The sequence below is a fragment of the Hetaerina americana genome, unplaced genomic scaffold, assembly GCF_022747635.1.
Source record: "Hetaerina americana unplaced genomic scaffold, ioHetAmer1.1.p SCAF_3, whole genome shotgun sequence".
Classification (NCBI taxonomy): Eukaryota; Metazoa; Arthropoda; class Insecta; order Odonata; family Calopterygidae; genus Hetaerina; species Hetaerina americana.
The window spans coordinates 85882179-85894593 of NW_027286874.1; the positions used below are offsets into that span (position 1 = coordinate 85882179).

The 12415-nt window shown below is 41.3% G+C and overlaps 1 protein-coding gene across 1 annotated transcript in view; it reads left to right on the forward strand.

Moving 5' to 3' along the window:
• Ca-alpha1T (Ca[2+]-channel protein alpha[[1]] subunit T) overlaps positions 1 to 12415 on the forward strand; it is a 117711-nt gene that overhangs the window by 51502 nt on the left and 53794 nt on the right. Inside the window, exons 6-11 of the mRNA XM_071587903.1 lie at positions 3594 to 3930; positions 6732 to 6824; positions 7447 to 8067; positions 8786 to 9046; positions 10241 to 10861; positions 12010 to 12161. Of these exons, the coding sequence (XP_071444004.1) occupies positions 3594 to 3930; positions 6732 to 6824; positions 7447 to 8067; positions 8786 to 9046; positions 10241 to 10861; positions 12010 to 12161 (2085 nt within the window). The remainder of the gene's footprint in view (positions 1 to 3593; positions 3931 to 6731; positions 6825 to 7446; positions 8068 to 8785; positions 9047 to 10240; positions 10862 to 12009; positions 12162 to 12415) is intronic.

Sequence of the window (12415 nt, forward strand, 5' to 3'; positions counted from 1 at the left end):
GGTCATCAGCAAAAGAAAACCTGGACAAGCAGAATAGCCAGTAGCAGTGAATAAGAAGAGGAATTAGGGGGCCAAACTAAATAGGGACTTATTGTGGTAGGACGATATTGAGGAAAGGGAAATTAGAAAATGAAGCGGGAGATAGAAAGAGGGATTATAGATATTTTATGGCTTGGAAGGATGCCGGGGATTACTGGAGCAATAGTCTTGTAGAGTGAAATACAGTGGAGGGGAAAAGAGCAAGAAATGGGTGACAATGTATTGAAAAAAATGTAGGAGCAAGGATTATGAGCATAGGAGGTTAGTGAAGAGAGAGATGGTGTGGGGTAGAGGACTACAGTCTAGGGACAGGGGATGACCGCGAAGAGGAAGTAATAGAGTTCTGCTGGAGAAATGGGCTAACCATATGAACACACGGTTTAGGCATGCAGTAGGTATGGCATGAAACTCAAGGAAAACATAATAAAGTATGTGAGGTTTTTGAGGAGAAGGAAAAATAAATAAATGTTATAATTGGAGGGAAAAATTAGTCGGTGTAACAGTTTACCGATCTTGGAAGTATTTCGGGCCGAGACGTTCAGAGTAGTAGAGGCATCAGAATAAGAATTTTATTTGGCAAAGAAGCTTTCACAATTAGGATGTGATTTAGATATTGAGTAGGAATATTTATAAAATATCAGTGAAAACTTTGATGGCGATGAAATGCTGCAAACTGCGATAGAGGGAAGAATTTTTGGCATGGGAGGTAGGAGGAGAGAAAGAATAGGCATTTAGAATGGAATGAAGAAAGGTAAGGAGTATACGGAATAATATAGTAGGTTTAGAGTAAGGTGTCAAGTTTTATCTAATTAACTTAGGCTTTAAGAACTGTACCGGAGGTTAGTCAAAAAAATGTTCGAAATAGGAAAATACCCATTTCATGATGCGCTTGCTTCGGCGAGCCCACGCACACAAAATATTCCTTCGCGGCAGTCAAGGAGATTCGAGGAAGAATAAAAGAAAGGAGGGAGAATAAAAATGGAATGGAATGAGAGATAGATAGATAGATAGATAGATAGATAGATAATGGTCTTTATTTGGGCGAAATTGAGACCAAATGGTCCCTTCTTCCATTTAACCCATCGTCATATAGAGAGAGGGGATGAAAGAAAAATACTAGAATGAAAGAACATCCCCCCGTCGTACGTTCCCTGGCCATCCCTTCTTCTCTCTCCTCCCCAATGAAAAAACACAATGGGAGGCCTTATGAGCCAAAGAAAATGGGAATTAATTTGGTCGACACAGGCATCCGCAATTAAGAAGACAGAAATGTCAATGAAAATAATATTTTCTTATTCTATTTTCCCTGAAGAGACCTTCCTTTTTTATTCTACCTCCTTTCTTTCTTGCAGATCAAAGCCTCATTTTTAAGTCTATGAAATACAAATTGTTAAGCTAATTAATAATATCTCGTCAAATTTAAAACTCCAGACCATGCTCGATTCCTACTTATCTTCATCGCATTTAATTATTTTTACGCGCTAAAATGTGCTCAGGAGAGTGTGGTTTTGATAAATTTAACTGATATGAAGAAAACACAGTAATAGGAATGTGCTTAGTGAATTCTTATGAATGAAAAAATGTCGTTATTTATAATTTCTTGACTATTTAAACATAAATGATGCCGAGTATTACTTGCAATAATACTTGCAATACCTCAATATTCTCAAATTTTAATTTCTTTCTGAATCCGACCAGACTGAAAAATGCCCCTTCCGTAGCTTATGGTTGAGACTGATACTTTTTGACAGCTCATGCCGATGAATGGATACAGGAAAAAAGATTAGTACTCCACCGCGTAAGAAAATATTTTTATATGGCATGATTTATTACACAATACCATATTTACTACGTACAGTATACCTGAAGATGATAGAGTGTAGTGGACCGCTGCGGTCATCATTCCCTAAGATCTCTTTCGTGTCATTAAGTCGTCGAGTATGAATCACATGGCAACTCATTCTTACGTACGTTCTGCATACACAGCTTTCAAATATCGTCTTATAATTTAATGATACAAATCATGGCACCTCCGTTCGATTTTATGACATATACTGTATATAATTGTCAAAATCTAAATCGTAATTTCATATAAATTTGCTTTATAATTTATTTTAAATTAAACTTTTCTCTGCCTATTTGAATGCCAACAAATATTTCAAATACTTTGAGTATTAAGTAGGCACGTTCAAAATAAAAATAATTACAAAAATGTAAGGGTGGAAGTAATCTTGGAAATTTGCTTAGGAAATGATGCATTCCCTTCTGTTAAATTTGCCTCACGCCACTATACCAATCACTTCCCCTCTCAAGTCAGATCGGACGGATTCCAATTTTTAAAAACGTCATTTGAATTCGTGATTTACGATATCAATCGGTGATTAGATTCCACTGGATGCAGTCCGGTTTGGTTTCATACAAAATGCATTCCTTGTGCCGTACATTTCAAGGGCGCTGAAATTATATGACAAACCATCACAGGAAATTATGATACCCACTGACGAGATAAACTCTTCACTTTCGTGAAATTAACCAGACCTTCTCTACTGCTCTTGAATAGAAAAAGGATGTAAATGACTGAATTGCAATTACTTGTGTCAAGGAGAAGGGGAAAAGTTTGAATATTCATATGTGCGATAAAGCGTTACTTCATCCTTTTTTCGTCCTCACTGCCACAGTTTCAAGCGCATTTTCAATGAAAGAAACATAATAGACCTTCCGTGAGAGAATCTTTTCCTCTTTGTTAAGAGTATTTATGTATCGTTTTTCTTAAACCAATGAAATACTGAAAAAGGGCAATACAAAAGATGTGGAAAGTCAAGTACAAAACGAGGGAGTTGAGCTAGGGAGATGTCTCCATGGTGGCAGGATCCTCAGTGAGGGAATTACGTGGTCAATGTTTTTGCAAGTTTCCTTAGTACTAATTAACAATATCTATTTATGTAGCGAGACAGTAATTTCCATAGATATTTTCGGAATGCGTAGCGAATAGGGGTGAAAAGATCATGTTAGTAGATAGTTAGTAGAAAAGCTACCGGAGACTCAACAACGCAGCTTGAAAGGCTGGCATTCTTACGAACTCGTGACCTCTTGTGTTATTTTTCTCGATGGTTGAATATACGTTCAAATCATGCAGAAATAATTAACCGAGAACCAAATACCGTCTGCTCATTTGCAAATAATTCACTTGGCATCATTTTACTTATTATAAATCTTGAAAAGAAGTTGAATAGCACATTAATATCAATACCCATGTACTGTTTTTTTCCGCGCAAATTCGCGCTCAAGATAGGGTGTAGTTACGTGTTAGCCAACTGACAAGAACGCTAACCTTTATTAATTATAGGGTGCGTCTTCCGGCCCGGGGTATTTCGATATTTTTCAGTCCGAACCCAAGAGATGTGTGTGTGTGCGTGTGTGGCTGTGCGCTTTTACGTCTTCATGTGGGTGTGTGTGCAAGATTGAATATAACCGAAATATTTCCCTCTCGTGGCATGTTCTCCATCGCGCTTGTCCCTCTTCCGCTCACTAACCCGAATGATTGGGACGCCCAGGCCCCTCGCCTCGTACTACCGCTACCAAGAGCAGGACCGCGACTACATCTGCTCCCGGCCGGACGACAACGGAATGCACACCTGTTCCGACCTGCCGCCGACGAAGGATGGGGAGATGACGTGCAACGGCTCCGCCATCCCCAGCCCCCAGGGCCACTCGGCCACGTCCCCGGCACCCGCCGCGTCCGCGGGGTCCGGCGGGGCCGCGGCCATCTCCAACGTGACCTGCATCAACTGGAACCAGTACTACAGCGAGTGCAAGCCGCAGGGGAATAATCCCTTCCAAGGGGCCATCTCCTTCGACAACATCGGCCTCGCCTGGGTCGCCATCTTCCTGGTAAGGGAAGCCCAATCCGCCCCCCTCTATCTCTACTTGCTTTCACTTGCCTTCATTTGATCCATGAGAGTAATAAATCTGCGTAAATGGACGAGTACGAATACGTCTAATAAATAAGTTAAGGTAAAAAAATGAACAGTATTTTGCATATCACCATTTTATGTGATCAGTATAGTATAGAATCAACAATACAATCGTAATAAATAGATATTTATTCCCTTGTGGGTATAACGTGAGAATTTTATATTGATATGTTAACTGTTTATCACACGAACTTGTTCCTATTAATTCATACTCAGTCAATCAAATATTTCTTTGCGAATTAAATCAAATTGCAAAATCATATCTAATGTACTATTTCAAAGGCGATTCAGTAATAGTGTGCATGAAAAGTAACAATTATTCATATTTCATATTCAAAAGCTTATTTTAAATTCATAGTTATTTTTATAAAAGTATGAGCCAAGTAAAGAAAAGCAGTTTGTACGCAAATCAACGTTGATAAGAAAAATTACTGATTAAATGAAAAAAATTGAAGCATAAATTGGTTGATTATAATATTCAATAGAGGTTAAAGATAAATTTTGGAACAATAATTAAGGTAAACGAATGGTATCAATTACAAGTTCTCATTATTCTCTCATTTGAGTTATATTTACCATAATGCTGTGATATAAAATCCAGAAGAATTGTGAAGTTCGAATCTGTTTAGTAGGAGTATGCCGATTTAAGTCTATGATAATTTGAGTTTAACGTGCCGGTGAAGTATCCATTCAGGCTAACTACCGCTCACCTCCGAAAATTAGTGGTTTATGACAGGGAAAGATTGTGTTAATTAAATTATATAGTTAAGGAAAATAAACCGCATGTATCCAGTAATATGGATTGATTAAAAAGAGAAAATCACTGATGCTAGATCCAGAGATTAATGTGCAGTAACGCAAATAAAGCCTAAAAAAATGCATCTAAAATAATTTTGAAACGATAGTAGCAAATAACTGTTATTAATATAATAATATGAATAATTAATAATAAATGTTAATAAAGTTCGCTACTGTGCTGTTCAGCTGCTGCTTCCACATTTTGTGAGGAAGGCACTTTTCTTTCGGGAATTTTTAAAATGTAGCGCGTGTTTTTTAAATCATCCACGTATGTAAGGGTGGTATATTAGTGGGTAGAACACTCGGCTGCTCACCTAAGGGTCCTGCGACCAAATCTGGGCGATGTATGGAAGAGCTCTACCAAGACGATTCTGAATGATTTTTCGTATCTCACTATAAACAACAGTGGCCAACGAAAAAAGATATTACCTCGCCTATTACCTTGAATGCATGAATATCACTGGTCATGCGGTAAAGTCCCTCATTTGTCAAGTATACATTGGGTCTGAAGACTGTGATTTGGTTTTGGTATCCCACGAAAGTATTTCCCCAGATTAATTCGAAAGTGACGAAAGAAGTATTACTTTACTTCAGGTTCAGCAAATTTGTTTAACGTTTGAAAATAATATCAAAGACACATATTTGAATATTTTCCCGCCCGTGGAGACTTAGAACATCATGCCAATTCTATTGAAAATTTTGCGAATAATTCGGCTAAACTTGATCTATTTCGGTTTGCATTATTCCACCAAGCGGGGTTATCATCCGAAATGTAATGCCAAATTTAGACCTAAATTCATCTTTAATAATAGTTATTGAGAAACATTTTTGAGGAACTAATTAAGTAAAATTCCATGAAACATTTTAGTAAATTTATAGAAATGAATTTCAACATTTTAACCTGGCTACATGATTATAGTAAAATCTTTGAATTAAGAAATCCGATGAAGGATCGTAAAATACATACTTATTCTATGAGTCATTTCTATTCCATTTCCAGGCATTCTATATTCATAAACATTAAAGATATATACTATAAGCAAATGTATGTTGGGTAAAAAAAATGTTTACCGAGGTGAAAGATATCCAAGTGTTATGTCGGAAATATATTTTCCAAAATGGAATTTTTCAATTAAAATGCTCAAAAAGAGTGTATCAATAAAGCATTCTATGCCACACTCTACATATGACGAAGAAAACCATGAATTCAACCAATTAACTAACAACATAAGACTTTGCGTCGAACTGAACTATACTTTTAAACCATTAGTCATGTATTAATGAGAATGGAAATAAAAATGCTTTCAATGGCTCTTTTAATATATTAATGAACAATGGTAGGATTATATATTTAAATGAAGAAGTAATTCACTCTGCAAAACTATAACATTGAAATTCAACTGAATAGGGAAAGTATGCATGTAAAATCCTGATTTATCTGTTTTAAGACAATTTCTATGTTCAAAGTTAGTAATACCAGTCAACTCTTACTGCGAGCAATGCAGAACAATTGATCATTTCCAAGCTGGTTAAGAATTCTGAATTTATATGGTCCATTGCTTGATCTGAGACTGAAAATGACTTTAATAATTCCGAAAGAGTATATAAAAATTTCCAATTGAGTGGCAATGAACAGTTATCGAAGGATTTGACCGTCTCACCAGCTTTTTATGGAAATTGGAAAACATTTTGTGTGTTACCCGATAATGCCCTTTTCTCAGCCTTCGCGGATATATTTCCGTGAATCCTATAAAAGGCAAAAAAAATACAAGGAAATCTCAAATTTTGTAATACGGTGCTTAATTTTTTCTTGCCTCAAAACATTTAAGTGGTAATTATAAAACGGATTTCAGTTGGATAAGGGATTGTTGACAAAAACTACTTGGATGGAATTTTATATTTTTTGTGTTTTGGTTACAGGTTATCAGTCTCGAAGGCTGGACGGACATCATGTATTACATTCAAGACGCCCATTCCTTTTGGGACTGGATCTATTTCGTCCTATTGATTGTGGTAAGTATCAAAATACGAGATCCATGCATTATATTCATGTAGAAGTTCACTCAATGGGCAAAAGTAAGAGGGCTTTGAAAATATAGCTATGGGGTACACTAGCAGTGATTACACATTGTTGAAGGATAATATAACAAACCGAGGGTTGGAATGGTTCGGTGGGTAATTTAGTGAATTTCCACCCTGGGGACCCGGGTTCCAATCGTGGAGGAGACAGGTTTGTACAGTGATATCCCGATTCCTACTTGGATTGCCACATGGAGAGTACTTCAAGAGGAGTAAGACTTCCGTCTGATGGGACGTTAAATATTGGACCCCCATTGGGATCTTTCCTTAGGAGTAGAATAACGTCGCCTCCGGTTCATTCTCCACCCCTCCTTCTATCTCCGAGTATCCTACCTCTACCAAATTACCCATCTATCCTTTGTGGGGTAAATGACCTTAGCTGTCAATTGCCATCCCAATATATAATAGTAATTTCCAACAGTACAAACCTAGCATTCCTAAGCGTGAGACTGTTATATAGTATGCCATAAACTTCTTCAGAGGCTACATCAAAGCGTGGCCCAGCGTCAAAAGGCGCGACCCCCTCTGTCAATGCGTGACTCTCCGTCTTTTCCAGATCGGATCCTTCTTCATGATCAACCTGTGCCTCGTGGTCATCGCTACTCAGTTCTCGGAGACGAAGAAGCGCGAGATGGAGCGCATGCGGATGGAGAGAGCGCGCTTTCACTCGACCTCCACCCTCGCCAGCACCAACAACTCCGAGCCGTCGACGTGCTATGCCGAGATCGTCAAGTACATCGCCCACCTGTGGCGCCGCGGCAAGCGTAAGCTTATCAAGAAGTACCGCATCTATAAGTACCGGAATAGGAAGGAAAAGGAGGAGAAGCAGGACCCCGGGGGCGTGGGGGTGCACTGCCGGAGGCACCACCGTGGGAGGAGGCGGAGGCGGCGGGGGACGGAAGCCCCTGGGCCCCCGGTCCTCCCCCCGCCCGGCCCCCAGGGAACCCTGCCCCCGCCCGTCGTCGTGGTGATGGGTGGGGTGTGCGGCGGCGGCGGCGGTGGAGACGGAGACGCGGGCGGCGGGGGTGGGAGCGGGGGCGTCGGCGGCGGGGACGGCCTCCTTCACGCCCCCACTGCCAGCCCGGAGGTTTCTGACGTGGAGCTGCTGGCCAGCCCACGGCGACCCGGTCTCCTGAGGGTACCCTCCATCTCAAACGGGTGGGAGGGCAACGGAGAGGTGAGGACTTCCGATGACACGAAAGTCACGCAGGTGCCATTAAAATTATATTTTTCTAACGAGCTCACTTTTTTATCCCTCTTCATCGGTCAAAATTATATCCCTGTTGAGATATTCTCATCATTCGATCCGGATTCAGTTTTTGGTTGAAAAATAATTCAATCATGCAATAGTGAACTCTCAACTAAGTGGTAAGTTCAAGTTTACTGTCGAGTTAAAAAATATTTTCTTCATTTTCCTGTATTTTATTAAATACCACCTTTGGTCTTTCAATTTTTTTATTTATACGATGATTTTCACAAATGATGACTGTAACTTCCAAGCAGGATAGATTGGTAGCATTTCTTTTTTCAGATTTTCAAGTAAATTAATTTTTTATTGAGCATTGATAAATTTTGATGGAGGGCTAATAGGGAAAAGGTCTACTTTGAGAAAGATTTTAATATTCACATTTTTCATGAAATACGTCATTCTCCAATGGAAGAACTTGTGTAGTTGAAGTATATCCCTTTCTGGAAGGAGATGCGAGCCCACTGTGCCCTATCTGCATTCTACCTCAATTTAACACAGCACGCATGACCATTGGATTAGTGGGTGTGTACGTTACCCATTTAGACTAATCCAGACGGACTATAGTTCGCTTAATGGGGTTTATCAGTGTAACTGCTGCCATTGGAATTTTCCGGATGGACCATGCCCTCCTCTCACTAATCCCCAGGGCTCTACTTCCCTCCTGAGCCCCGTGCCATCGCATCGCCGCCGCAGCAGCGTCATGTTCAGTGACGTGGTGCTCCTCCACGACGACGACGGAACGGGGGCCCAAAGGCGCGGGTCCCTCGGCTCGACGGGCCCGCCGCCCGGGGAGGCTAAGAACGTATGTTCGAGCGAGAAGATGACGCAGACGGGCGACGGGAACGTGTGGCAGGTCCCCGTGGCGCAGCCGGCGGCCGCTACACTCCAGGTCCCCCTGCAGGGAGTGGTGAGTCGAGTTGTGGTGGAGGGGTGAAAGAATAAATGGATGTTGGCGGAATCGAATAGGAGGCTATGGGTGCTCGAAAGAGTTGTGCAGATCACGCAAAAGTGCTAGCTTCGAAACTCGGTGTACTTTACCCACGTATCCCACTCGGTGTTGTGACGGCTTTACCGACGGAATATGGGGCGGGTAGGATCCGGGAGTGAGACTTGCCTAGCCGTAGTACTACGAAAAGGCCGAGAACGAGGTTTCAGACCAAGGCATCGGATACACTGAAGTTTGCCGAGGTTCTCGATGACCTCGGTCTATTCCATAGAGAGCTAAGGCAAATAAAATGACTTCCTCCTTTTAACAGTCAATTACTTATGAGTAGTTGTACCTGACGATGCTTAGAGTCATGGATCGGGAAGATGAGTGATGAAATTTAAGCGATTTATACTACAGGAAACTACTGTATTTACACAAGAAAATTGCAAATATTAAACCTTCAAGTTGGTTGAGAATTTTCACATTATTTGCTCCACTCTTCGGTTCTCTGGATCATGCAAAATGCACATTTAAAATAAAACTGAAAACACACCAAACCCAACAAAAAACACGTCGATTGTTCGCGATTTACAGATTTCTAGCCCTTCCTTGTGTTGTACAAGTAATCCCGAGGGCAAGTCGTAAAGGTATGACTTAAAAAATGATAAAATGGTTCATTGCAGAGTCCTGTTGACATATAAATATTCATTTTAATTTAAAGATTGATTATTACCTGTTAAACTAGTTCACTCATGTCAAATGCTACTGAGTGTTGCTGCGCTTGATAAAAGTTAGACTCGAGGCCAGGTTGCAGTAGTCGTGTTGGTCGAAAATGGCTTTATTATTGACTAGGCGATTTCGTAGCATGTTGATTGGAGAATATTTCACATATAGCATCGGGTTCCCGAGTGATGCCTTTGAATAACCCCATTCAAAAATTCAAGCAGTGCGGTATTCTGTTCGATAAAACTTCTTCGGCATCCGAATGACGGCAAATACAAAGGAATCGAGTCCACGGATTTCTCGCGCCCTAAGATATATATGTTGGGGTGAGCTCAGTGCTCACCCGTAACAAAAGCAACGCTCGTGTTGATCACCATGTCGGTGGCTGACATGAATTTTCACCGCCATTGCATTCGATAAAACCTCCCGCGCTCTCCACCCCATCCCTAGGGTCAGCCACCAGATGCGTCTCCAGGGATCCCACCCGCCTACGGCTCCAGGCCCACATCCATGACCTGCCAGGAACTCCTGGCCCTGAGCGGGGCCCTGAGCGCCGCGCTCCCCACCCAGTTGGCCTTGGACACCGCCAGCGTGCACACCTTCTTTTCGTCGTTGAGCAAGGGGGAGAAGCGGCACGTGTCAGCGCCGGCCCTGGCCATCGCCCTCCGGAACAGCGGCGAGGGTGGTGCTGACGGGGCGGAGTTCGACGACGAGGACTCCGATGGTACCTTCACGGAGTCCTCGGAGTCCTCGGATGACGAGGACGACGGTGGGGAGTCGAGCGACTGGACGAGCGAGTCGTACGACGAGGACTACTCGGAGGACGAGAGCGAGGAGGGCGATGAATTCGATGAATTCGACGACGTCCGCGGCCGGAGGTCACACCACCGCCACTACTATGACCACCGCCACCACCAGAAACGGAAGAAGAGGAGGAACTGCTGCGCCATCGTACTCAAAAAGATTCAGATGGCCGTGAGGAAGTTTGTGGAGCATAAGTACTTCCAGCAGGGTATCCTCATGGCCATCCTTGTCAACACCTTGAGCATGGGGATCGAGTACCACAACCAGGTGAGCGTGACGAGTCCACGGTCTCGGAATCCTGTGGAAGCGATCAAGGATATATTTTTTTCTTGGACGCACTCAATCGAATCGATGTGTTTCATTTTTTTAATGCGGCTTGCGATTGATCTAATGGGTTCAGAATGGAATTTGTTTTCGTGGTGTTTGCTAAGTCGTCCCATTGTTTGATCTCTAGTTTCTGAGACTATGAACTGGCTGCAAGTTTCAAACTTTTTTTTAGCCATAGCAGAGGGAAAACTGCCGTAGGGTTACCAACCAACACTTCCTCCCATTCATAAAATTTTGTACCCATTCAAAATTACGCATCTATTATTCCTAATGGTGCAAATGATGCAGGCCATCAGTTTGCCTCCCTCAATAATTGATGCTACTATTTCCTCCCAGATTGATATATTCTTCGTTTCCCACCCTTTTGTTTTCATCCCTGATCGTGAACGTAATTGGGGACTACCCTTTGAGAACAAGCGTGACCCATGTACGAAATACGTAGGCATTGTACAGACTTTTAACTCCTCGCAAGTGTCGTGTGCCCATTAATCGGTTCTTACTGGCTTAGTCACCTTTCTTTCGCACCAAAGTCAAATCATTGAGAATAGAATCCGCTCTTACAGTGGACTCACAGTGAGTGTGCAGTGTGGACTGGTGAAAGCAGTGCATCGGAGGCACCATGACACTCACCGTTCGTTGGAACCAAAACTTTGCCTCAAAGAAATAAAATTCGTTGTCTGCTTTCTCGTCAATAAGAAATTATGTCATCCATATAAATTTGACCATAGCTAATCGCCATTTTCTCCACTTATATACGACCCATCATCCTTTGAAGTGAATATTTGTTCACCGTTCGACAGTTGATTCGATTGGTTCCAAATAGAAAGTTTCAGTCACCTCCTCTTTCCCACGCTAATTTGTTTTAATGTGGTTTCATTACTTTTCCAAATATTGTCTTAGGCGATACAGGTGTTTCTGCCACTATTAAAGTTCCTATTCCATTGCAAGTACAGAGCAATGATTTTAATTTTATTATGTACATTAATAGATTCTTCAAATAATTGCAATTATTTATTTATAAATTTGGTTGGCCTCAACTGATTTTAATATTGAATAAACCAAGCAGTGCATTTTAATGTTCCCAACAGCCAGAGTGGCTGACATCAATCGTCGAGGTGAGCAACGTAGTCTTCTCGGCGATATTTGCTGTAGAGATGATGCTGAAAATCACAGCGGAAGGACCTTTCGGTTACATAAGTAATGGCTACAACGTCTTTGATGGTGTTATAGTGGTATTAAGGTGAGACCTACACTTTTTGTTTTAATAATACCTTGAATATATTTAACATAGAATAAAAACTGTTTTTGTGCTTTTTAACGATTATTTATGCTTGAATATTACTATCGCGACGCCGATAATTAATCAAATTCAGAGGCATTTGAGAAATACGCATAAATAACTTTTTTCGTGAGATCAAGATTTAAATAAATTCCATCTTTTGAGCAGTGGTTAATATTTTAGGTGTTGTAACAGAACTAAGTCAATTGTAGAAG